The sequence below is a fragment of the Hippoglossus hippoglossus genome, chromosome 3 (genome assembly GCF_009819705.1).
Source record: "Hippoglossus hippoglossus isolate fHipHip1 chromosome 3, fHipHip1.pri, whole genome shotgun sequence".
NCBI lineage: Eukaryota > Metazoa > Chordata > Actinopteri > Pleuronectiformes > Pleuronectidae > Hippoglossus > Hippoglossus hippoglossus.
Genome location: NC_047153.1, coordinates 2,374,774 through 2,401,462, shown reverse-complemented (window position 1 = coordinate 2,401,462; position 26,689 = coordinate 2,374,774). Strand labels below are relative to the sequence as shown.

The window sequence follows — 26,689 nt, the reverse complement described above, 5'->3', positions numbered from 1 at the left end:
GCTTCCTGTCACATGACCTCCTTCCATAACCAGCATCAGCCTCAGGTACCAGAGTAGAACCCAACATGGAGAATCCATCTCGAGTGTTTCTGACCCTGTTGTCATTGCGACCAGCTGTTCAGTTAAATTCTGTATTTTACAATGATACAACTGTTTATATGTGGAGGAAACCAGATGTTATTAGAGTAAGTACATTTCACCCCCCCCCCCCCCCCCCCATCAGCTTTAATGGCCTCTGTTGTTTCTCACATCGAGTCGTCGCAGAGCAGTTAACTGACCAACAACAGACCAGGACCCCCCACCACACACACACACACACACACACACACACACACACACACACACACACACACACACACACACACACACACACACACACACACACACACACACACACACACACACACACACACACACACACACACACACAATGGCAGCAGTTTGATATGCTAATGCTTAATAATATGCTTTATGCTAAGCTAAGCTAGAAGCACGACAGACCAATCTCTTTACAAACTCAAAGAGATGAAACTGTTTTTTCGGAGCTGATTCTTGGATCTGGATTTTTTTCGTTAAAATGAACTTTTGCGTTGTGTGGTTTTAGCTGCAGTTTTTTTTTTTTTTACCATCTGAAACTGGCGCCCCCTGCTGGTGGCCCCAAACTCACTGCAGGAGATTGTTCACACGATCGTGTTTAAATGTAAAATGAAATATATTTAGAATATCCATTTTTTTTATCAAGGCCTCTGTCTTCTACCTCTTCACGTTGTGCGCTCGTGATGTCGTCGTTACATTGTGGTGACAAACGTATTAATGACGCAGAGGAGCAGAGAAAAATGTTCATAGTTCAAATAACTGATGGAGGGTTAAGAAATATTCAGTTATTATTTAGTTGTTTATTTACGAATCTTTTGGATGTTAAATGTGTAAACTAATGAAAATACCAGGCGTCAGTATTTTTATCTTTTATTACTCTTTAAAACCTTTGAGCTGAGCTTGTAGAGATTTTAAAGACGTGAAGCAAACATTTCTACTGCAGAGGTCAAAGGTTAAATATGCAGCTCCAGTGTGAGTGAAGCCTTATGACCTTTGACCTTTGCTCAACACGGAGTCTGCACCCTGAAGTTTCCTCCCGGTGACGGAGGATGCAGAATGAACAGTGACGGAAAACCTTTATTTACACTGTTTGGTCGACATTTCAGTTCAAACCAGAAGTTTTCGTGGTTGATTTTATATTTAATGTCTCAAAATTATTTCATGTTGTTTCGTTTCATTTGTCGTCTCATACGTTGTTTTATGTTTATCATGTTTTCCAGACGGGGTTTCCTGTCGGACTCGGTGACGGCGTCCGAGCGGCTCCTCCATCTTCTCCCACACTTGGAGTTTCCATCTGTGAATCTGGTGAGGAGCGAGTGTTGCTTGTGGTTTCTCTCCTGCTCGGGGGCGTGTGAGGAGGTTCTGCCGTCGTTGTCGGAAACCGATGCATGTGAAGTGTGTAAATCCGTCGTGTGGAGACAATAACAGGTTTCGGTGTCTGTCTGAGTCTCGGAGACATGAAGGAATCAGAAAGACGTGGCTGATGTGCGGAGGCGTCAAACTCTCTTTGTTGTCGGTTCCTCTGAGGTCACGTTGATGTGACTGGTTTTCAGTGTCAGTGTGGAACACGACAGAGGTCATCCGTGGTTGTTTAAGGTCGTTTTTCTTCTCTGCTCTTTTCTCATCCTCTTTAGTCTGAAGCTGGAAAATAAGGACGTTGACACAGCAGCGTTCAGACGAATCAAAAGAAATATATATACGTTAAGAAAAAGAAAATATCTGAAATATAATATATCTGAAAACAGCTTTAAAACACTTTCATATTTAGCTGTTGTTCACAAAAAATACCTATTGATTGTGTGGATTCAGACTGTGTGTGTGTGTCTGCACAAATGAGACGCCTCTGATTGATGTGATCTGCTCGCGGCTTCAAATGACCTGTACGATTTTTAATGAGCTTTTAAAAGGACACACACGCAGGTGCCCTGTCATGGCCACAGGGTGCTCACCCACAATGCCTCGCTCTCCCACACCTAATCCCCTGGCCTCTGACCCCGCCATTGTGCCACGCCCTCCTCTGATTGGACGGATAGCAGAGCTCAGCGGTCATGTGATGAGCTGATGAGGTCGTGTGGGAGGCTTCCTGTTTAATGAGCTCCGGCACAGACACTCTGACCTGAGAGGTTGAAGGTGAAGAGGTGAAGTGAAGCTGCAGAATCCAACTGATGTGAAAACACAAACTGAACACAACTCGCTGTGTGTGTGTGTGTGTGTGTGTGTGTGTGTGTGTGTGTGTGTGTGTGTGTGTGTGTGTGTGTGTGTGTGTGTGTGTGTGTGTGTGTGTGTGTGTGTGTGTGTGTGTGATGTTGTGTTCTCTTGTGCTGATACTTCAGAATTATTCTTTGTCGTTAGTGAGTCGTCCTCAAACTCCTCTACAATATCCTGTCGCTTCTTATTGTTTGTGTTCAGAGCTTTTTGGAAAACTTTGTGTTCATCCTACCTGGTTCGTTCGTGTCTACAAGTTTGAATGATTTACTCTGAACAGCACCGACATCCCATAGTGCTTTGCTGTCCTCACACCCACAGAGGGTGAGCGATGACGCCCTCTGTGGAACATCTTCTATATCAGTTGTGACAACGTGTGATTCTTACAGTGAAAAGCTTTTAATAATTGATGTGTGACACGCACACACACACACACACACACACACACACACACACACACACACACACACACACAGGCACAGGCCGTTGAGTGCGAGCGCTGCAGGGTTCTGATTGAGTCTATAATCTATAAGTTCTGATGAAGCTCCTGAATGAAGAGAGGAAAACATGCTGCAGAACATTTCAGGAAAACGTCTGAGAACAGATGTAAGAATATAAATGAACTGTGTGAATGTGACTCTTTAGTTTATTTTTGGTTTGTGATGAATTAATTCACATTCAGACATGTTTGGGGTTTAAAGTGATTTCCTCTGGTTATTATTAGTTGTTGTTGGTAGAATGGTTTGGCCCAGCGGTGGGCCGGGCCATGTTGGTGTCACAACAAGCGACACAACAGAAACAAGCAGCTAAATAATGATTCAGGATGTGAAGCTCGTTCACTCGTCTCACTGATACGTCACATTTCAGTAAATCGTTGCAGTGGAGAAGAACCAAAAGAGAAAAGTCGCTATCACACGAATTTTACTTTATTTCTTTTTATTCTTTTTTTGTCCAAGAAAATAAGTTTATTTTTCAAGTAGAACAATCGTTATGTGGTGACGCTCACAGATATTTATAGATATGAACAGTTTGAAATAATCAACCTTTATTCTTTATTCGTGCAGATAAATAAACAGCAGCTGTTTACTTTTAATACACTGTCCTGGAGCTGAATAATATAGTGTGTGTGTGTGTGTGTGTGCGTGTGCGTGTGTGTGTGGGCAGTCAGAGCACAGAAACATGAAGAGCTCTTGTGTGCGAGTGTATCTGTCGATTGTCGTATTATTTATACAGTCGTGTGGGAGGAAGCTCGGAGGGAGAGCGAGCACATGTTTACACACTGTGTGTTCATCACACCTTGTTGGGACCAGTGTCCAACCTCTGGTCACATCTGGAATATTAATGTGAAGACGTCACGTCAGGATCCAAATTTCAGGTTCAACTGTTGGGCTGATCAAACTGGTTTCAATGGGACAATTAGATAATCCATATTATAAAGTGAATTTCTTTATGAGTGCGTGTGGACAGGATGTGTGAACATGTTCTGACAGAGTAACCTGTTCGTATCACAGTGTTTCTATCACCACCAGCTCGCTGTGTTTGACCTCGTTGATCATTTACAGGCAGCAAACGTCTCACGGTCACTTTGTCTCAGGAGGAAAACGCCTGAGACACGTGACGTTCAAGTACACTCGGTGAATCACAGCTCAGTGTTTCTGTTTCGGACGTCTCAAACAATCCTCTCTGGATTTTTGTCATTCAGATGTTCTAACACTGAAATAATCACATCTATTGATATCATGTCAATATTACTTCGCAGTAGCTGAGGTTCACACTTCAACAGTAGAGTTCAGTACTTCAGTGTCTTTGACCGGGACGATGTCCTGCTGCGTCCTTCATGTGTGAAAGACAAAGTTTCTGGACATTTTCATTTCATGTCTGCAAACAGCTGCCGTGAGGTGAAAAGCATGAAAATTAACTTTGTTGTCTCAGTCTGACACATTTACACAATTAGACTGATAGCCTAATTATTTTTTATTCTGTTTTTAATAAATAATAATAATAAAATGAGATCAACTTTAAATATATACATGTATAATAATAACACTGCATGTGAAATAATCACGTAACAGCAGCGGGGTTGAGTTAGAGGCAAAAAGAGGAAGAGAAAAGATCAGGTGAAATTACAAAATAAAAGGAAAATATGCAATAAAATAGAAATTAAATATATAAAATACAGAGGGAAGAATATATATAGTATATAAACACGTGAACTGCCCGTTGTGTGTGTGTGTGTGTGTGTGTGTGTGTGTGTGTGTGTGTGTGTGTGTGTGTAATGTTGTGTTCTCTTGTCCTGTGTCGATACTTCAGAATTATTCCTTGTCGTTAGTTGTTCGTCCTCAAACTCTTCTACAATATTCTGTCACTTTTTATAGTTTGAGTGCAGAACTTTTTATCAACAGTCTGTGGTGCAGAGTGAAGACGAGAGTTCACAGACAGAAGCTGTGGACACTTCACTTTCAGGAGGAGGGAGGAGGAGGAGGTGCAGCAGGTGCGAGGGGGAGACCAGACACCACCCCCCCCTCCTCACCCAACTGTCCGGGAGCTTTTGTCTTTTCACCTTCCTCCCCCCCCCTCGTTGTGTTTATGTGCCACCCTCCTGCAGTGTTAACACCCCGTGGACCAGTAAACGTGACCTTTGACCCCATAACAAGGAGCGAAGTGTCGATGTCAAGTTGTGAAGTCGTCTGGAGGCGTCACCTGATCTCTGTCACCGAGCGGCGAGCAGAGAGGGCGAAAAATAAAAGATCAGGAAGTGATGTCGACCTCGGATGGTTAAAGGCTGGTTTTATCTCCGAGGAAGAGGAGGAGGAGGAAGAATCTCTGCAGAGCAACGACTTGTACTTCTCTTCTTCCGCATTCAAACAAATCTAAAAATATAAGCCTCCCTCTTTTTCCTCATCACAAAACACTCCTGTGTGTGTGTGTGTGTGTGTGTGTGTGTGTGTGTGTGTGTGTGTGTGTGTGTGTGTGTGTGTGTGTGTGTGTGTGTGTGTGTGTGTGTGTGTGTGTGTGTGTGTGTGTGTGTGTGTGTGTGTGAGATCTAAATCTGTCGAGTTGAGAATGAAACTTTGTGAAGACGTGAGTGTGACGTTCATGGAAACAACATTAAAAACCAGATAAGTGACCTGGAGTAACCTCTCTGAAGACAGAGCGAGTTGTGCTCACACTTACAGACGTTCTTGGCGTCGCCCGTGTTTAGGGTTGAGTTTCCCCCGAGGCGGCGGCTCCAGGTAGAGCGCCACTCGTTTCCGGAGACGAGATAAGAGCAGCGGAGACGCAGCAGCTCCCAGTGGATCCACTCCACTTATCTCCGTCTTTAACGAAGCATCCATCAGCAGAGCTTCGCTAGCTCAGACGTGCAGCGACTGGTTCAAACCCTGTCCGTCTGTGTACTGGGCAATTACTGTTCGCTCCCCCACAATGCATCTGTTAATGTGGAACTTCCAGCCTCCAGGCTCCAACATGAGGTCACATGTAGAAAATGAGAAACTGTTTGCAGGTTCTCCAGGTGGGACACGTCTGAGCTGAAACTTCAGTTTCATGTTCAGGTCATAAATTTAACAGATGGTCATAATCTGGTTGTAAAGCATCAATCTAACAACAGGAAGAGAAATGAGACGAGTTCCAGGAGAAAATGTTCATGAGCCTCAAACAGAAACAGACGGGAGGAAGCTGCCGAGTTTTGTTTTTGGGAAAACAAAGAAAATCTGATGTTTACTGAGAAACAGGCAAAGCAACTGAACAAAAGATTTTTGTTTGCACATATAGAACATTCTAGAAAAATGTCCGGACTTCAGTTCATGTCTGAAAACTAATTTAAAAGTTTCGGTTCACGTTTTGTGTAGGTTTTCTCTGCAGCTTCAAATTGTCCTGGACTTTCAGATTTAATGAAACTTTCAGATTTAATGAAACTTTCAGATTTAATGAAACTTTTAGAAGCAGCGGCGCCACGTGCTCGTCAGGATCAGGTGAAACACGTCTGTGCAGAATTTAATCTTCTTCATCTCTCCTGCACAAATAATCCAAACCCTCCTCCTCCTTCTCGGCTTGAATTCCACAGCTTTAAAAAAAAAAAAAACCCAACAAAGCTCCTCTCTTTTATTCCTGACAATATGTAAGGTGACACCGCTTCTTTCTCCCTCCTCCCCTCTGTCTGACGGAGCCGAAGCCCCCGGGGGGAGGAAGAGGAGAGGGGCATGAAATCAGAGCCGTTCCCTCGGAGGTGGAGGAGATTTATGGAGTGTTTGTGCACAGGGAGGAGGAAGAGGAGGAGGAGGAGGAGCAACAGAGGTCGAAGAATCAGGACAGAAGTTTTTAGAGGGAGAGAAGGTGTTGATGTTCGGAGGTAAAGAGCTCTGAATGAGGAGGAGGAGGAAGAGGAAGAGTGTTTTCTGTGTGCGGCCGAACTTGGACTTGTTACCACATGTTTAGGAAAGGAAATATCCAGGTGGGACGACAGGACAAAGGTCACTCCCACTTCCTCCTGAGCCACTTTACTACATGAGTGAGTTTGTCTCTGCAGTCGTGATTGTGTTACTGTGTGCGTGTGCGTGTGCGCGTGTACGTCCTGAGTCGTCCTCTGTTGTGATGTTGTGTTGCAGATTAAATCCACCTCTGCTCCACTTTCAGCTTCTCCTCTCGTCTGTTGATTCATCAGATCCCTCGTTTCATCCCTCGTGCGTCTGCTGACTTTTATTTGTTTTGTCTTTGAGGTTTTATTACGTCTTTACACCTGCTTCCTTCGTCGCGCCGCAGGAGACACGACGCGTTGTGATGTCGAACACTCAGACGCGATGTTAAACTTCACCTCCTGTGGTTTCCATCCACAGAGATTCAGTTCAAATCGAACATTTCTGTCTCTGGGACTCAAAACACCTCCACTTCCTCCCCGTCGAGAAACGAAGCTAAATATCTCAAATACGAACGCTGCCGTCATGTGGTGGAGACGTCATTAAGAGTCGGGGGCTCAACCAATCAGGAGTCCTGTTTTTATATCATCCAATACCTAAACCAAACTCATCAGAAACATGAACACTTGAACAAACATCACAGCGATAAGAATGAGCTAAAATGACAGAAACCAACTTTTTAAAATATTTATCATCTGCCAACACCGAGGAGGCGGAGTTATGATCTATACTTCTGCCAGCCACCAGGGGGCGATCAAGGCATTGTCGTTTGTGTTTGTATCAGCGGGACCCGATACAACAGCTCCACTTCATTTCTAAAATATTATGGCTTCATTTTTGGAGGAAGTGGAGACGCGTCATCCATCTTTATTTGTAGTTGACGGTTTTTACACAAATGGAACAACATTGTTTTTCCTTTAATTCGTGTTGTTCTCTTTTCGTAGCAGTTGGAGTAAATATTTCCGTAAAACAGACGAATGAACTCAATCACATCAGATCCTCTCAAAATCCAGGTCAGAAGAAACACAAGATGTTTTTACAAACTGAAAATGATTCAGTTGATAAAAATGAGAACAATCATCGCAGCGGCATCGTGTTTACTTCAAGGTTCACTCTGGTTTTTCATAAGCCTCTTAGATTTTATATTCCACGTACAATCAGGAAGATTAATGTCGTCTATCGATGATCCTCTTTAGATAGAAGGGAGGGACGTGACGCTGCGGACACATGTCACACGACACACAACACACACTGTACCCACACAACACACTGTACATACACACACAACATGCACCGTACACAAACACAACACACAGTGTACCCACACAACACACTGTACATACACGACAAGAACTGTACTCACAGACACACACACTGTATACACACACACACTGTACATACACACACACACACTGTACATACACACACATACAACATGCACTGTGCACACACATACACGACACGCACTGTACACACACACACACACACACACACACACACTGCTAACTTTAGGAAGAATCGTGTGGTAAAAGGAGGAAAAGATCTGTGGGCGAGAGACACAGTAACAGACGGGGAGAGAGAGAGCAGCGTATCATTATGAATTCCTGGCTGTATCTGCCGAGCTGCAGGGAAATGAAATGAAAAGGTCGTCCTCGGTCACAAAGCCACTAATCCACCTTACTCCCATAAATCACACAGAAATACACTCGACCTCACGGAGCCGCCGACACTGGAGCAGATTAAGTCGAGCACGACTCCGTGACCCAAAGGAACCAAATTAAAATCCGAACAGGAGAACGTCCCGTGGATATTTATGACAGGAACCAGAGCCGCTCGCAGCAGAGAGGCCGAGACGCTGAACGGGTTAAATGTGATGAAACATCTGATCTGAGTCTGAAGCTTCACGTGTTTGTTCCATAGTTTCATTTGATCTGTTCGTTTTAGTTTCACATTGTAATTTAGGGACTAAAGAAGTTAGTCTGACATACGTACGTCCTGTTGTCATTACCTACGTGGGCGGAGTCTACCTGTACTTGACTCTGATTGGTTAGTAGACGGCGTCTGACGTGGGCGTGTTGTCAGTTAGGGGGGGGGGGGGTAGTAGTCTTTCTGTTTGAACAGAGAAAATGGCAGACGGGTGGCTATGGCTACGTCTGACGGAGTTTTATATCAGAGACTTTTTAAACACTACATTTTAGTTTGGAAACTAACTAACTGTGGTTGTTTTTCATGTTTTTCAACGATGATGATGACGTCTTTCAAACGCCCACATTAAAGTGTTGTGAAAATACTGAGGTGTAAAAATGAGCACGTCTACCTGGGTGTTATGTAGCTGAGGAAATACTTAAATATTGTTTTAAGAAACAGACGAGCAGAACAAACAGTTTATAAACACAAAGACAGAAACACGACGCAGCTGGATCTGAACGACCGATCAGATTACTGTATCGTAAACACAGTGTGTGACGTTGAACGTGTGAAGGTGACAACAAAACAAGGCTGTCCATGACAAACATACCTGCGTCTGTCCCAGGAAATGACAGGTTGGTCTGAGCGAGCGGACGTGCGTGTGTGTGTGGGAGGGGGGGGGGGGGGGGTTCTGTCAGGTCAGCAGATGGAGTGAGTGCAGTAGATTACTCATCTCCTCTCTTATCTCGTCCTCTAATGCAGGAAGCGTCTGCTGATTATTCTCTTCATCAGGACTCTCCCTCTGTGATTAGCTCGGTGCTAAAAAGCCCTCGAGTTCTAGCGGGGAGGCGACCGTCGGACCAAAGAGCTGCTTTCAACTCTTAATCTCATTATCATACTGCGTGTTCCCTGAGTGGAGAGACGCCTGAGATACGACCCAGGAAATGATTTATTTATCCTTTAATATCAGGAGTTAATGCACCAAGATAAAACCGATTCACTGCGTCAGTTCCTCTTTCTACAAGATAAGGTCACTGAGGCTCAGACGATGAAAACCATGTGAAAATAATGGACCTTAACTAAAGATGGACGACGAGTCTCCACTTCCTCCAGAAAACAGCTTAAAATAAATTGGACTTAAACGCTGCCATCTTGTGGTGGTGATGTCATTTGGAGTCGGTGCTGTCGTTTAGACCGGTTTTATATCATCAATAACTAATTAAAACTAAACTTATCTTTAACATGCATCAGTGTGATAAGAACGACCTAAAATGACAGAAACCATGTTTGACTAATATTTATTTAACGTCTACTTTAACTTTTATACGTTTGGTCCATGTCCCATCTGCTAACATAGAGGAGACAGTGTTTATGACCTGTTCTGCAGCCAGCCACCAGGGGGAGATCCATATGATGAGGGAGCTGCCAAGTCATCCATCTTTATTTACAGTCTACAGCTGTGTCTCCGTTCAGAGGCTGCATCTTTCGGAGAATGCGGTTTGGTGTCACCAGCTCATCCCGCCCTTATCGCTGTGGCCTAGGAACGCAAATGAAGTTGGACATCCCGAGAAAGTTGTAAAGGTTCAGTGTGTAGAATTTAGTGCCATCTAGTGGTGGAGTGTCATGTTGCAGCTGAACACTCCTCACCTCACCCTCCCCTTCCAAACATGAAACTCAAAAGGTTTAGTTTGTCCAGTCTGGGCTAATGTAAAAAAACATGGCTGCCTCCGTAGAGAGGACCCACTCCTGATGTAAATATAAAGTATGTAAATATAATGTAGTTAAATATAAAGTATGTAAATATAAAGGGCCCATTCTAGAGTAAATAAAACAAAAATCAGTACAATTTTAGATGAAACACACTAATGAAAACATCACTAGGATTATTTTATATTCACTTTCTGCCAATAGATCCTTTTACCTGAATCTTACAATCTTTAATTCCGTTTTTTACATGTGTACCGTTCGGTTGAGTTGAGTCTTGATACTCGTGCGTCGGACATCTCGTCACATGCCGGCACCTGTTTGAAAAAGGTTAGTCACTGAAGAGCAGTGAATCCTGGGATAGGTTGGGCGCCGGAAAGGATTAATCTGTTCCGAGCCTTCGCTTCTCAGGGGTTGAAAGGACGGATTTGAAGGAGCCTTCGAAATGGGACGGTCAAGTGTCGCCGCTGTGATGTAATCGGTCTTCAAATGCAGCCTCTGAGTTAAGAGACATCTTGTTTTTACTGAGAGTGACTCAGACGTCTCCAATGTTTCTACACGAAGACGTTTTCACAGAGACAAGAGTCAAAGTTTGACCTCAGGAACCTTGAGTCATTTGTCGCTGGACGGACAAACAAAGACTCCAGTAAGCGAGTCGCAGTAAAACTCTTTCAGAGGAACAGTCCCGGCCGGAGTCTCTGTGGTCACCGTGTTATCCTTTAATTTACAGCCATGACACCGAGTTATCAGTGGTGCCTCCGCCCGGCGCCAGCCCACGCGGCCGCCGCCGTCCCTGCAGTGCTGCTCTCGGCTCTGATTAGACGAGCGAGGAGGCTGCAAAGCGCCGCAGTCCTCCGACGCTTCCTCCTCCTATCGACGGCCGAGCCTTTTGTTTTTACGGCTGCGATTAGAGGAGCGTAAGCGTTTTGTGCAGAATCAACAGAAGCTGCGAGTGAAAGAGGTTTTTAGTGTCACTGTCCCTCACTTTTATATCCTCGCTGTTTCTGCTCGTACACTGAAAGGCCAAATCACCGCCACCTCATCACCCTCCACCTTATTTACTGATGCTTCTCTCTTTTCTTTTCTCCTCTGTTCTTCTCTTTTCTTCTCCTCGGCTGCCATGTTTCTTCTCTTCTCTGTTTTTGTATCTTTTCTTTCCTGTCCTCAACCCATTTCCTTCCTTATCATCCTCTTCCTCCCACTTATCTTCCTCCTCCCTCTGCTCGCTCACCCCATCGCTTCCCTCTTTTCTTCCCTCTCAGCACCTTTCATTGCTCTTAACGACGTACAGCGAATACATCAGCCTCACTAATTAACTCATAAATCATCTCCTCTGAGCTCAGACGTCTGTTAGGTTCAGATTGTAGTGTTTTTAATAACGAACCGTGTGCGTTTGTCGTAAATGAAAATGTTTCTGGTTCACAGAGAGTCATTGATGAAATCCTGCCGAACATTAAAATTAAATTAAATCATAAGACCCGTCAGTCATTTTGACAGTAACTTACTTTGGATCCATAAAATGTCATTTAAAAATCAGTCTGTGATTAACGATTTCAAACTGTAAAACGTCTCCTCTGCTGTGACTCCACGATACGAAAAGGTTCAATAAAGTTTCGATTTTAAGTTAAACTAACAGCTGTTCGTGAATAATTTTCATCTGCGGCTGCTGAAGATCCAGAGTTAATATAAAAAACCTGCTGCTCCTTCAGTATTAAACCTTCACTGTGATTGTCGTCGTTATTATCCAACTTGTATTAAAGACACAGGAACAATACGCCTCTGAGGAAAATGTACGACGGGAAGTCAAACTAAATGCTGATGACGGGGCAGTTATTCTTTAGGTAAAAAAAAGAGGAAACAACTCGTAGCTGACGCTGGTCATGTGACAGGAGCCTGAGGAATCATCGTTAACAAGAGACTCGATCTGCAACAGGTTGAGAGTGTCTACGTCTTTGTTTTCAAACGTGTGAACGGCAGGAAAGGAAAACGTAGCGGTGAGGATGATGGTGAAAGGATCGGATGTCAACATTTGTTTCTGCTGGAGGTCACGTTCACGTTCCTCAGAGGAAACTCGTGTCGAAGCTGCGTTTTCTGTGTTTCTGCGTCCGGCTGATTCGGCTGACGACGAGAAGTCCTGACCGACGTATGGAGCAGGAGCTCAGTGTAGGGTTTGGGATCCACGCTCATATTCGACAGAACGTGTGAACATGATGCTCGTCATGATTTCACTTCATCTGCATCCGGCTGCCGTCTCTCCTCTCTGTCCTTTAGCTCGGTTTCTGTTTTCGCTCTGAAATCTGAGTTTTCCATCAGATCGAATCCAAAACGCAGCTTTTTATTAATTCCGGTTCTCAATTGTTCTTTTAATCTGTTTCATTTTACAAATCAAACACTTACATTTATAAATCATAAAATATTCTTGGGGGATGATTTTTTAATTTTGTATTATTGACAGATTTTATTTGCCTCTGTCTTCTCTTATATGAACTTGTTTTAACTTTGTAAAGCACTTTGTAACTTTGTTTTGAAATGTGCTGTATAAGTTTAGTTTATTATTCATATAATATAATATAAATAAGCTGAAGGTCTGTTCCTCTCTCTCCTCAGGTGATGCAGCGACCTGACGAGCGAGCGAGTCCCACTTGAGCTCCTCCCCTCCCTCCCTCCCCCTCCCCGCCCCCTCTCCTCCTCCCCCGACCCTCCGAGCCTCAGCGTCGCCATCCCACCATGAACCTGCTGTGTCGCGGGCGCCTGAAGCTGCTGGTGGCGTCTCTCACGGCCGTGGTCCTGCTCACCTGGCTCTACCTGCTGGCTGGAAACCTGGAGAGTGAGTATGAGCGGTGATGAGGATGATGATGATGATGATGATTCAGCGTTTCCTACCACATGTTGGTCATGATTCAGTTCAGTGGGTCTTAAAGTGATTTATAATAAAAGAGCGGAGCTGAGGTTTGGGTCAGTCGCAGGAATCCAACCGACTAGAACAGAAAACATCAATTATCAGAAGTTTTCATGAGGCTCAGCTCCTCGTCTCTTCAATCTGAAATTTAAATTCACGTTTTAAACACATGGAGACAATTTTCTCTTCAGTTTGATTTTTCATTCTGGAACTGTGAGGCTTCGTCTGCGGCCACAACAGCTGAGGTCAGTTCAGAGGATTCAGCCTCGCTGACGCTGTTTGCTGGAAGAGCTTTAATAACACGCGCACACACACACACACACACACACACACACACACACACACACACACACACACACACACACACACACACACTTTGACTGAGCTTATTTGTCATATTTTATTCATCTTAAACCTGAAACGGACATGAAAACATAAAGGAGACATATTCCGCTCCTATTCAGGTTGATAACTTTAATTAGTGTTATGACTGGGAAATGTTTTCATGCTCTAATGTTCAGAAAACACATCGCTGTCCTCAGACTGTCCATCGCTGCTGCTCCTCTTTTCAGCCTCTGTCTCAAACACTTGGTTTTAGCTTGTGTCTCTTTAAGACCCCCCCCCCCCCCCCCCCCCCCCTCCTGCCCTGATTGGCCTGCTGGTCCACTCTGTTGTGATTGGTCAACCACTTCCATCATAGGAAATATCGGCCTCCGCTCTCACTTTACCTGAGGCAGGATCAACCTGTAAATGTTTTGCTACAGTTTCTGGGTTGAACGACAAAACGAGAAAAGGTCGAGCTTTGTTTTTTCTCGTTTTGTGAGCGTTGTCCAATCAGCTGTGACGTGTATATAAACCTCATCGTGTTAAAAAGACCGTGAAACTATTTCAAAGTTAGTGTCACCAGCTGCTGTTAGAGGACGTGTTTGTCTGAAGTATTTTATGAATACTGATGAAGTTATTTACCCAGAAAGATCATAGTTCTTTCATCTGAACATATTAAATGAACAAAGACTGTAACATCAAGTGTGTTTTATTAAACACGTATTTAAAGTTTTCAAAGAATTCTGGATTTTTAACTTTGCAACAAACACTGAAAAGACCTCGTTTGTCTCCTTTAGATTTTATTCCTCACTGACCTCTGACCTTTTCCTCGAGCTACACAGTGATTCAAATCTAATATTCACCGTGAGAAATGTTAAAGATCTAAAGATCAGATTCTGGTTCGTCTGAGGTGAAAAAATATACATTTCACAGAAATGATATTTGTCTTCGGAAACTGACTGAAATCATAGTTTTCCATCTTTTCTTTTCTCTTCTGTGGATTCTTGACAAAAAATGTTCGGCCAACGAGCCACTTTGACCATTAATTATACGTCCTTGCATCCAGAGGTTTCGCATCATCAGAGTAAAGTTCAGTTGGAAGCTGCAGCTCCATTTCTTTCTGTTCTGGATGTTTTCTAAAACAGAAACTTTCCATTTTTCCAAACTCCAAAAAAAACATCTCCTCTTCTCTCGTCGATTTTAGTTTGTTTTTCATCTTTGACACGTCGACAGAAGCTGAAACTGTAAAGACGGATCAAACAAAAAATCATGTATCAAACATGATGCCTCCGCTCCGTCACTCTGAGTTACTAACTTCAACCTAAAAAATACAAAACTCAGACATGTTTTTTCATCAATAATGTTGATCCAAAAGGTTTCTAAATATAGAAACATGAAGTAAATATTTCTCTACCCTCCATAAGTTATTTGAACCGACCTCTTGATACTCTCTGGGGCCTCCGCACATTATCAACATGTTTTTCGCCGCACGTAAGAAAGAGTAAGGGGCCACCAGCAGGGGGCGTCTGTTTTCAGACGTCTGTCATGTATTGAAACAGCCGTGATTTGCTGATCGGTTTCTGATGAGACGAACATCCTCTCTCTCTGATTGGCTGCTGCACACTCGATGGTGCGTGGCTCCGTCCTCAGTGGAATCTAAAGGAAGTCGTTAGTGACGCATCATTAACTTCACTGTGTAATAACCAGTTAGTGTGGCTTCACATTAAGAGGACATGTTTCATATTTAACCACACACACACAGCTCAGTGATCGACCTCCCTCCCTCTCCGTGTGTCATGGGCAAACACGGCAACACGCCACCACTTCAGCTCAGCTCAGGTCTGCGTCAAACACAACCTGCGATCAGCCTCAGAGGATGTTTCTAATGAATCATCAGTGAGCAGGTCGTAAAGTTTTCAGCTCACGATTTGAAGAAGCTCATAAAGACCGATGGACTGGAACGTAACCTGTTGTCAGGCTCCTGTGGGAAGTTAAACTGTCGTCACACGTCAGTGACTCTGAGATAAATCACCTGTGAACCCGACAGGAAGTGACATCAGACGACTGTCGGGTCATTAAACAACACATTTATGATTTGACGCTGAACGTGATCCTCAGATATTAAACTGGATCATTTCTGACTCCTGTTCACACCTGACGTGTAGTTTTTAAATCCAGGTTACTTTGCCTTACCCATAATCCCACTGGTTGGACTCGAGGCGCCACACACACACACACACACACACACACACACACACACACACACACACACACACACACACACACACACACACACACGGTGTGTATCAGCTTCAGCTGTGTGTTGATGGAGTTTGTTTCTCTGCTTCAGAAATAAACCACAGATCAGGTTCTAGTTTCTCTCCAGTTTCGTCTGACGCCTTCGCTCCGTCTCTGCTGCGTCACGTCTTCAGAATGATTTCTACACTATATATATATATATATATATATATATATATATATATATATATATATATATATATATATATATATATATATACACACACACACACACATCACTATACAGTTATACAAAGTACATTTCTGTTCTTATCTAAAAAAACTACAGATCATATCAACTCTGATTTGATGTATGACTCAACAGTATAATACAATATAAAATAATAAACTTCATTAGTATAACTGTTTTTAAATAATATTTAAGTTTGTATAATCCTATAAAATAAAAATATAACAACCTCACAATAAAAGACAAAATAAAAAACTACTTCACTGTTTAATATAATGTTTTGTGTCGTCGGCAATGAAACATTAAGAATAATTAACAAAAAATATTGAATTTAATAATGTTCTTGTTGGAATCGTCTCTTTTTTTATTTTTACTTCACCACAGACGAGGGTGTAAACATTCCCAGCATGCCTCACTCCTCAGCTGTGGGCCAGCTGCTGAGAGAGAGAGAGAGAGAGAGAGAGAGAGAGAGAGAGAGAGAGAGAGAGAGAGAGAGAGAGAGAGAGAGAGAGAGAGAGAGAGAGTTTGTGGGAACTACTTTCAGCAGCGGATTAATCCAGAAACCGTCGCTCCAAGAAAAGAAATCCCTGCTCTTACTTTTCACCATCGCTGTTTCTCGTTTGTAGTATTTTCTGTAACCAAGCAACCAACTGCAGAGGAGACAATCTACTTCCTGTTTACATCACATGACCAGTGTAGCCGAACGGTCATGTGACGTGTGTTCAGGTGCGTCAATGTGGACGTTTTAGTTTCTTGACTTCTGAGGTCAGATGCAACGGGTGAATAATTCTGAGGCCTTTTAAAAGTGAACAGTAAAATGTTGACATGTATTAATTGATCAAACTGAAGCTTCAGCGAGTCGACGCTCTCTGACATCACGACCCTCCCCCCGTCTCCTCCTCAGATGGTCGCTCCCTCCTCCTCGCTCCCTGTCTGGCCGACACGCCGGCGGCTCAGGTCCTGGAGCGAGCCGTCCTGGAGTCCCGGGTCCGAGAGGTGGAAGAGGAGAACCGACAGATCCGGCTGCAGCTCAGCCAGTCGCAGGGCGCCGCCGCCCAGCAGCCGGACGGAAACTACGGTAACCAGCAGTGGGGGGCGTCGGCGGACACGGGACCTGAGGACGGGGACAACACAGCGGAGGAGAAGAACAACCACACAGAGTGTCCCCGATCGCCCACCGTCCAGAAGTGTGAGGTCAGGAAGCAGGAAACGTGACGTGACACAGATGTTAGACTGTTCATACAGATGTGATGATGTTAGTAGTTCAGATGTGACATCCATAGTGAGGCTGAAACAGGAACTGACTTATGAAAGATGAGTTTTCAACTGCTCACAGCTCAAAGTCGAGAAGTGACGTTATATCGCACGTGTGTGAGAAGTGAAATATTAAAACTACACGTCAGAGAGACGAGTGAAACGTTTTCGGGAAGTTTCTCAAATCTCTAAAATCTCTTTTTCCCTCCGTGTCTGCAGCTGATCCACGTGGCGTGCGTTTGTGCCGGTCACAACGCCAGCAGAGACGTGGTCACGCTGGTCAAGTCCGTCCTCTTTCACCGGTGAGTGTGTTCGTCATCTTTCTCTGCTTTTCTTTTTATTTCTTTGAAACAGACGTTGAGATGAGTGAAACTTTGAAAATCCTAGATGCAGCAGAACAAATCCAGATGTTTTTGTGTCCTGGTTATTACTGATGTCATGTTTTCAGTGCTCAGGACTCGGGACTTGTTTTCTGGATTTTCTGTCGATCAAAATCAGCTCCGCTCACATGGTGTTGTTCCTTTTACAGAAGCTTTAAAAGATTTAAATTTCACTTTAGTGACGTTTTCCTATATTTGACCTCAGCTGCAGCTGCTTTGTGGATTAGATTTGTCGTATTTTAAACATATTTCAGGCCTTTTCATGGGATTTTATAAAACAGAACATCAACATATTCTCTATGAACTAGGAAGAACAACTAAAGACGACAGATGTTGACAGTAACCAACGACCTCTTTCTTCTCCGCACGTCTGACACGTCTTTTTCTTTCTGTTTCTCAGGAGAAATCCGCTGCACTTTCATTTCATCACAGACACAGTCGCCAATCGTATCCTGAGTTCCCTCTTCCAGTCCTGGATGGTCCCGTCTGTACAAGTCAGCTTCTACGACGCAGACGAACTCAAGGTAACAGAGGACGACGCACGCACGCACGCACGCACGCACGCACGCACGCACGCACGCATGCTGCTGCTCTGTGTTCGGACAAACTGAGTCAAAGTCAAATCCCACGTTTACCACATCAAAGAAAATCTGCAGCAGCGAGCTGAGAGGATACGGAGACAGAGGAGTTTCACCTCCGACAAAGATCAGAGTCAGAGAAATCAGGACGGAAAACACGCTTCCATGACTCTAAACCAGGAGGTCGGCGCTCGAGTCCTTGTCTCAGATCACAGACGGTTGTTAAAGCTCTCAGGAACAAACATTCACTCGGACTCAAGGATGAACTGATTCCATTTTGGTGGTTAAAGGTCAAGAGCGCTTGTTTGCCTTGTGAATGTGAAATCTCAGGAACACCTCAAGGGAATTCTTACAGATTTGGCCCAGATGTTCACCTAGACTCACGGGTTAAGTGATTATATTTTGGTGGTCAAAGGTCAAAGGTCACGGTCACATCACAGCTGCTTTGACCTCTTGGTTGGCGGAGGCATTCAACCGCAGTGCAGTATTTCTAGTTCCTGAGCAATATGTATGGAAACCACCATCGGCCATCTTGAATTGGGGCTCTCAGCTACTGATACTCGATGATGATAAACTGCTCAGACATAGAACTAACTGTTCATGAATGTAACTCCCTGATAAATGTCACGATGAAAGCTCACTGACATTATCAGGGTTCTTGCTCCGGGGACCAGGGATATTTGATATTCAGCCACATAGAAGTCTAGTCATTAGTTTTTGACCGTGCACCTTGTTATGGACAAACTTTTCTGGTTCAGAAATAACAACCTGGCGTCAGTGCTGGGGGGTTAGCAGTCACCAGAATGAAGGGCAACACGAGTATCACCGCAGATTTGAATGAGTCTGACCTGAGGTGCTTCACACGCAAAGACAGAAAGATAACATTGTTTTGTGACTCACAAACACTTCATCATCTCATTCACTTTATCCAAATCTCCTTCTTCAGTTTTTTCCCTCTTGATTCTGCCAAAAAGTCTCCTGCTTAATTCTAATTCATTCATGTATTCATGCCTCAGAGAGATGAACTGAGGAAGAGGAGTAGGCTGAGGTGAAAAAAACAAAACCGCAGAAGCTGCAGCAACAGTCCAGTGTAGACAAAGAGTCATTGAAATATGAACTGACGGATTAAATAGAGCTGTGATCACAAAATAAAGTCAAATCTAACTTTTTCTGATAATGTTTCTGAACCTCGATATGTTCAATCATGATTCAATGTTTTTCCTTTTAGCAAAACTAAACCATATCATGGTCGCAGCGTACGTTTTATCACGGTTCCATTTCTAATGTTGTAGAGAGACACAAAATACACTTGTGTTCTGATTCATGGACTCGTAGGAGAAAGTCTTCAAGACGTTTTAAGGCCGTGAGGTAATTTTTTTTATCAAAGACAGTTAAAGCTGGACAATCAGCACAAAGGCAGTTTCAAGGTTTTCACCTGACGACAACAATGGATGAGCTGGTGAAACACTTTTGTCCCAAAGTCAAGAGACACTTCAGCACAAAAACACCAAACTGCGTCTGTGAACGTAAATCTGATGAATGTGCTCTCACAGGGAAGTGTGTGTGTGTGTGTGTGTGTGTGTGTGTGTGTGTGTGTGTGTGTGTGTGTGTGTGTGTGTGTGTGTGTGTGTGTGTGTGTGTGTGTGTGTGTGTGTGTGTGTGTGTGTGTGTGTGTGTGTGTGTGTGTGTGTGTGTGTGTCAGACCTGCGTCTCCATCCCTCACATCATCACATTCTCCGCCCTCACAGTGTTTGTGCTGAACAATGAGTCCTTTGTGTTGTCAGATGCTTCGACCTGCTCTCGCTCACTTCAGTTTCCATTAAGTCGCATTAAAGCAGAGAAACGGCTCCGACTCTAAGACGATTATATTTGCAGATGATGCACTTATGCAGATCCAATTACTCTGAATCAAGAGAATTAATTCAAAGACATTATTTGCGGATTGGGATAAAGAAAAATCCTAAATCTGCTGAATGTTGTGTTAACCATGTGAACCCTGCACATATATAACGAACCACACAGTCACTGCAATGACACTTTGATAAATATTGATCTATATATAATGGAAACTAACCAGCTGAAGATTTACAGTGAAAATGACCTGACACACGTTTTCCTGTCGTTTCAGTCCGAGGTGTCGTGGATACCCAACAAACACTACTCAGGTATTTACGGCTTGATGAAGCTGACGCTAACCAAAGCTTTGCCCTCCGACCTGTCAAAGGTCATCGTCCTGGACACGGACATCACCTTCGCCACCGACATCGCCGAGCTCTGGGGCATTTTCAGGAAGTTTACAGGTGAGAGTTTAATTCGCTTTATAAAACTAGAATATCTTAACCAAGGTGGAACAACCCTACTCGTGATTTTATAGTGTAAGAAAGCAGCCAGTGGTTTGTTTGTCATAGCTTAAAAAGTGAAATAATGAAATCTACAGTCCTGCCAAAAATGTATGTAAGTAACAGTCAAGTCTGGTGGAAATTAGTGAAATACAAACAATACACAAACAAACGATCAGATTCCTCCTCAAGCAGCTTCTTTGTTGGCTCTTAAAGAACCTTCATGATGTTGTTACTCTAGCTAGGTAGTGCTAACACCAACTTCTCTTATATACATGTATATACACTTTATTATATCTTGTATTTGACTTTATTTTCGAGTTTTGGGAGGAGATTAGCGTTGATGTTTAGAGTCAGTTATTGCTTGTGGCGGAGGGAGGATACTTTGACAGAAGACTCCGGCACAAGACAAGCGGGTCGAACTTGCTTCTGTCCGGATCCGGAAGCAGTGACGGTTTAAATTTTGCAGCGACGGCAAATTAGCACAGAGGAAAACCGGTGATTTAAAACCAAGCCATTGATTTTACTTGATTGATGAACAATTAATACTAAATAATAATAAAAAAGAAATCCAACAGAGACTGAGTTGCATGAGATAATTTCTCATGTTATTGAATCAAGTTAGTTAGTTTTCACAAAAGCTGTGAAGTAAATTTTATGTGATTTATGTATTTTTCGGCAGATAAACAGGTGATCGGTCTGGTGGAGAACCAGAGCGACTGGTACCTGGGGAACCTGTGGAAAAACCACAAGCCGTGGCCGGCACTGGGCCGAGGCTTCAACACAGGTGACTGTTCAGATCCTGTGGCTGAAAAACACGTTAAATATGACACAAACAGACTCATCAATAAAATACTGATCATTGGTAAAGTATCGGTTGTCGTGTCCTGAGGCCTCATTACCGGGTTTGAGGTTTCCTGTGTTTCTCCTGCAGGCGTCATCCTCCTCTACTTGGAGCGGCTGCGGAGAATCGGTTGGGAGCAGATGTGGCGTCTGACGGCAGAGAGAGAGCTGATGAGCATGCTCAGTACGTCGCTCGCTGATCAGGTCAGAGACACGTCCGACCACCGGAGACAAAACACGTTTAATTTACTGTGGGTGGGGGGGGGGGGGGGGGGGGGGTTCAACATGTTAATGAGGATGTATGTTCATCATATAGATTTAATCTTTTTTCTAAGTTCAGTACAAACCAGTATGGATCCGGTACTATAGATTCAGAACCGGTACACACACAGAACCAAAACCATTCCACATACAGAACCAGTAAACACTCAGAACCACAACTAGTCCACATACAGAACCAGTCCACATACAGAACCAGTAAACACACAGAACCAGAGAACCAGTGAACACACAGAACCAGAACCAGTCCACACACAGAACCAGAGCCAGTCCACATACAGAACCAGAACCGGAACACACAGAACCAGAATCGGTACATATAGTACCACAACTAGTCAACACAAAGACTCAATCCACATACAGAACTAGTCCACACAGAACTAGAACAAGTCCACATACAGAACCAGAACTAGTCCACACACAGAACCAGAGCCAGTCCACATACAGAACCAGAACCGGAACACACAGAACCCGAATCGGTACATATAGTACCACAACTAGTCAACACAAAGACCCAGTCCACATACAGAACTAGTCCACACAGAACTAGAACAAGTCCACATACAGAACCAGTCCACATACAGAACTAGTACACATACAGAACCAGAACCAGTCCACATACAGAACCAGTCCACACACCCAGTAGAACCAGAGGAGCAGCTGTTAACTGTGTCAGTTCCGTCCTCTGTGTTCAGGACATCTTCAACGCCTTCATCAAGCAGAACCCGGTGCTGGTCCACCAGCTGCCCTGCTTCTGGAACGTCCAGCTGTCTGATCACACTCGCTCCGAGCAGTGTTACACCGAGGTGTCGGACCTCAAGGTAACACACACACACACACACACACACACACACACACACACACACACACACACACAACTCAAACACCTGAAACGGTTGCGAGTAAGAACGTAATGTTGAAAGTAACTAAAGTAAAAGTACTTAGTTCCCTGTGTGACCTCTGCTCTCAGGTGATCCACTGGAACTCTCCGAAGAAGCTTCGCGTGAAGAACAAACACGTGGAGTTTTTCAGGAACCTTTATCTGACCTTCCTGGAGTACGACGGAAACCTGCTGAGACGAGAGCTGTTCGGCTGCCCGAGTCAGGCCGGTCCGCAGAGCGTCCAGGTTAGACGCGCACACACACACACACACACACACACACACACACACACACACACACACACACACACACACACGAACACGTATGCACTGTACTTATATTTATGTACATGTATATTTGTAGAGAGAGGTTCTCAGGGTGGTTCATACTGAGCTGCTCTAATGCTGAACTCAGGCTGTAACATGACTGTTTGACAGGAAGTCACTTTGCTTTGTCACTGCACAACTGGAGTGTGGTTGCTATGGTAACGGAGTGCTTCGGGTGGTCTAATCTCGATGACAATCCAAATGAATGTAATTGGTTTAATTGGCTGAGTGTAGTTTGACTGACAGAGATTTATTTAAAAAAGTAAAACGAGGAGGAGAGAGAGAGAGAAGTTCATCCTGTGAATTTACTTTACATTTACTTTAACTTTGAAATTGGTTCATCAGAGCTTTGAGCTTCTTCCTGTCTCCCCAGCTGCAGGCGGCTCTGGAGGAGCTGGACGAGGACGATCAATGTTACGACTTCCGGCGGGAGCGTCTCACCGTTCACCGCGTGCACCTCTACTTCCTGCAGTACGAGTACACGCCTGCAGAGGACGACACTGACATCACGCTGGTGGCCCAGCTCTCCATGGACAGGTAACCCGACCACACGTCACCTGTTTCAAACGTTATGTAGGCAACACTCCACCAGCGGGTGGCGCCAGTGCACCAGTTCTTTGTTTGGCAATCATCAATAAACCTCAGGATAAGATAAGTTTACTAGAAAGCTAAACACCATCAGCTGAGGAAGACCATGTGCTATGATTGAAAGCTCTAGAACAGCCTCTAAAATTCTTATTTTCTCAACAGTAAATGTAAATTTAATCTCTGTGCGCCCCCTGCAGGCTGCAGATGCTGGAGGCCATCTGTAAACACTGGGAAGGTCCCATCAGCCTGGCGCTCTACATGTCCGACGCTGAGGCTCAGCAGTTCCTGCGCTACGCTCAGGCCTCCGAGGTCCTCAAGAACCGCAAAAATGTCGGATACCACATCGTCTACAAGGAGGGACAGTTCTACCCGGTCAACCTGGTGAGGAACGTGGCGCTGAAGAACGCCAACACGCCGTACGTGTTCCTGACTGACGTGGACTTCCTGCCGATGTACGGCCTCTACGATTACCTCAGGTAAGAGCAGCAGCTGCACTGTTTCTGCTCGCACTTTATAGACGTGCAGTTTATGCAAACCCTTCTCATCGTACTCGTCTGAAACTCATTCCTCGCCGTCTGTTTGCTCCGTACAGGAAGTCCGTGGTGCAGCTGGACATGGCGCACACTAAGAAGGCTCTGGTGGTTCCTGCGTTCGAGACGCTTCGTTACCGTCTGTCCTTCCCTAAATCCAAAGCTGAGCTGCTCTCCATGCTGGACATGGGGACTCTCTACACCTTCAGGTACATGCTCTGGGGGATTGTGGGAATAATGTGCCAGACACCGATGATGTGATCGTCATTTAACCTTAATCGCTCCGCCCTCTCCAGGTATCACGTGTGGCCCAAAGGTCACGCTCCTACCAACTATGCCAAATGGCGAACAGCCACCACCCCCTACAAGGTGGAGTGGGAGCCGGACTTTGAACCGTACGTGGTGGTGAGACGAGACTGTCCGGAGTACGACCAGCGATTTGTGGGCTTCGGCTGGAACAAGGTGTCGCACATCATGGAGCTGGATGCACAGGTACGTCTGAAAATAGATGATGATCTGGAAATTCAAAGGTCACATTGATCCCTGGAAACGGTTCTTTCTTTTTATGTGAGGAAGTTTATTCTGGTTTGTGTCAGAAGCGGATGAGAAATCCAGCAGTGATGTAAATTTAGTTTTCTCCATCGAACTACACAAACCTTCTTTAACGTTTCCTTATCAAGGCTAAAACTGCACATTTGTTACTGAGATGAGAGAAGAAGTTACATTTTCCTCATTTTGATTTAATTTCTCTTATTTTCCTCAGGAGTACGACCTGATGGTCCTTCCCAACGCCTTCATGATCCACATGCCTCACGCTCCGAGCTTTGACATCTCTAAGTTCCGCTCCAGCTCCAGTTACCGCAACTGTCTGAACACTCTGAAGGACGAGTTCCACCAGGACCTGTCCAGGAAGTACGGCTCGGCCGCTCTCAAGTACCTCACCGCCCAGAGGAACATCTGAGAGCCGGCGAGTTCCGAGTCCGTCAGCCCCTAAGCTCTGGGAGCTCGGGTACGTACTGACGCGGCGCCGCACGGTCGGCCATAGTGATGCCCTGGTGCGAATATGATGGAAAAGCTTTACAGCCCCTTGGGAAATATGGCGGGCTCCTGTGGATTAATCCTCCAGTCGACGAGATGCAGAGATGAAGATTTGTCCAGTACGGGGTGACGGCGGACTTCCTGAATGCAGGACTGAGCGGGCAGAAGGGACGATCGGGGAGTGGAGCGTTCACACCGATCAGACACGTTTTATATCGGGAAAATGACCATATTCTTACAATTTGTTCTGACAATCAGGGCTTTTTCCAGAAGACATGATCCAGTCCGTCCACGTGCAAAACATCTGGACACTCGACTCAAAGACACTGAGACGGAGCCGAGTGGTTTTCACAGAAGACGACGGTGTGAGGAGTCGAACTGGAGAAAGATTTAAGCCTTATCACTTTACATATTTCATGCTTTTCATTTTTTTTTTTTGAGTAAATCGAAACCAATGAATAATTGCCGACAATGTTTTGGTTATAATTTTTCACGAAAATCGTATGTTTTTTTTCTCCTATATTATATGACCGAAATATCCATCACATGTGTGCGTGGTCTTTAACATGCTTCCTGCTTATTGTCGAAATCAGATCCTCCTGCACGTGATCATGTTCTTTTTTTTTTTTTTTCAACCGTCTGAAAGAAACAAAAATCTTTTATCAGATAAGTCGACACTGAACTCGACCACAGACGTGTGACAGTGAGTTGATCTGAATGAAGATGTTGAAATGAGAAGAAGTTCCGGAGCTTTTAGTTTCTTTATGTGTCTGATTCACTGGGTGAATGTGCCGTCTACTGAACCTCCCTCCAACAACCCTCCGTCTTTTAGTTGAGTCCAAATCAAACAATTAAATGGTTGTTTGAATACTGAATATTAATAATAACAATAATAATAATAATGTATATAAAGACGATCAGTGACTTTAAATAAAGATGGACGACACATCTCCACATCCTCCTGCCGTACAAAACTGGAGTGAATCCACGGTATCAAGGCCTCGCAATACATTCATATATTTATCATTCGATAGGGGAATCATTTATTTTCACCATAAGTAAAACACAGAGAATGTATCAGAATCATTGACTAATGAATTAATGGAATTCTTTATTCAGTACAGAATGGAAGTGCTCAGTTCAACATTAAAAAGACATCGATGTAAACAGTGGTGACACTAAACAATATGTGGACAGGACAACATCACAAACAGGGTTAAAAGTGCATGACAACTTTGATCCTGAATTTCATTTCTGATATAAAACATTTAAAACCAAGAATCTTGTCAAATATGTATTTTATCAAATGATTCCTAAGATGTTGTTATAAAACTCTATAATTATATAATATAATTTAAACAGTTTAATCAAAAATATAATTCTAAACACCGGTAATTAAATAACTCATTAAAACCAAACTTATTAGAAACATGAAAACTTGAACATCAGTGTGAGTCAACTTTTTTTGTTTGGTCCATGTCCAATCTGCTAACATGAAGGAGGCGGGATTTACGAACTGTACTGCAGCTAGCCACAAGGGGGCGTTCTATCTTGTAGTCCATCTTTATTTACAGACTCAGGAGAGAAGACGTGGAGTTTACTGATCTGATTTTAAAA

At 44.0% G+C, this 26,689-nt stretch overlaps 2 protein-coding genes across 3 annotated transcripts in view; one reads left to right on the top strand and one right to left on the bottom strand.

Annotated features, from left to right (window-relative positions):
- The window catches only part of LOC117759317 (NACHT, LRR and PYD domains-containing protein 12-like), a gene marked incomplete at its 5' end in the record, with an annotated part of 75,895 nt that overhangs the window by 18,039 nt on the left and 31,167 nt on the right, over nt 1–26,689 (bottom strand). The window lies entirely within an intron of this gene.
- Nucleotides 1,316–26,196, top strand: large2 (LARGE xylosyl- and glucuronyltransferase 2). Of its 2 annotated transcripts, none has more exons than XM_034615631.1 (15): nt 1,316–1,401; nt 12,933–13,152; nt 16,941–17,230; nt 17,510–17,592; nt 18,071–18,194; nt 20,377–20,548; nt 21,270–21,374; nt 21,522–21,634; nt 22,405–22,530; nt 22,680–22,835; nt 23,290–23,453; nt 23,702–23,980; nt 24,097–24,243; nt 24,331–24,526; nt 24,798–26,196. In XM_034615631.1, the coding sequence occupies exons 2-15, from the start codon at nt 13,053–13,055 to the stop codon at nt 24,993–24,995; spliced, it is 2,253 nt and encodes a 750-aa protein (XP_034471522.1). In that variant the 5' UTR covers nt 1,316–1,401; nt 12,933–13,052; the 3' UTR covers nt 24,996–26,196. The 2 variants fall into 2 exon arrangements, with proteins under 2 accessions (XP_034471522.1, XP_034471512.1); XM_034615621.1 differs by lacking the exon at nt 1,316–1,401 and adding an exon at nt 6,539–6,808 and having other exon boundaries at nt 24,798–25,651.

Excerpts from the sequence above, each read along its gene's own strand:
- large2 (XM_034615631.1), top strand. The coding sequence starts at position 13,053 with ATGAACCTGCTGTGTCGCGGGCGCCTGAAGCTGCTGGTGGCGTCTCTC. Across the intron at positions 18,195-20,376 it reads ACGACGCAGACGAACTCAAG|TCCGAGGTGTCGTGGATACC; the intron begins GTAACAGAGGAC and ends CTGTCGTTTCAG. Across the intron at positions 21,375-21,521 it reads GGGCCGAGGCTTCAACACAG|GCGTCATCCTCCTCTACTTG; the intron begins GTGACTGTTCAG and ends TTTCTCCTGCAG.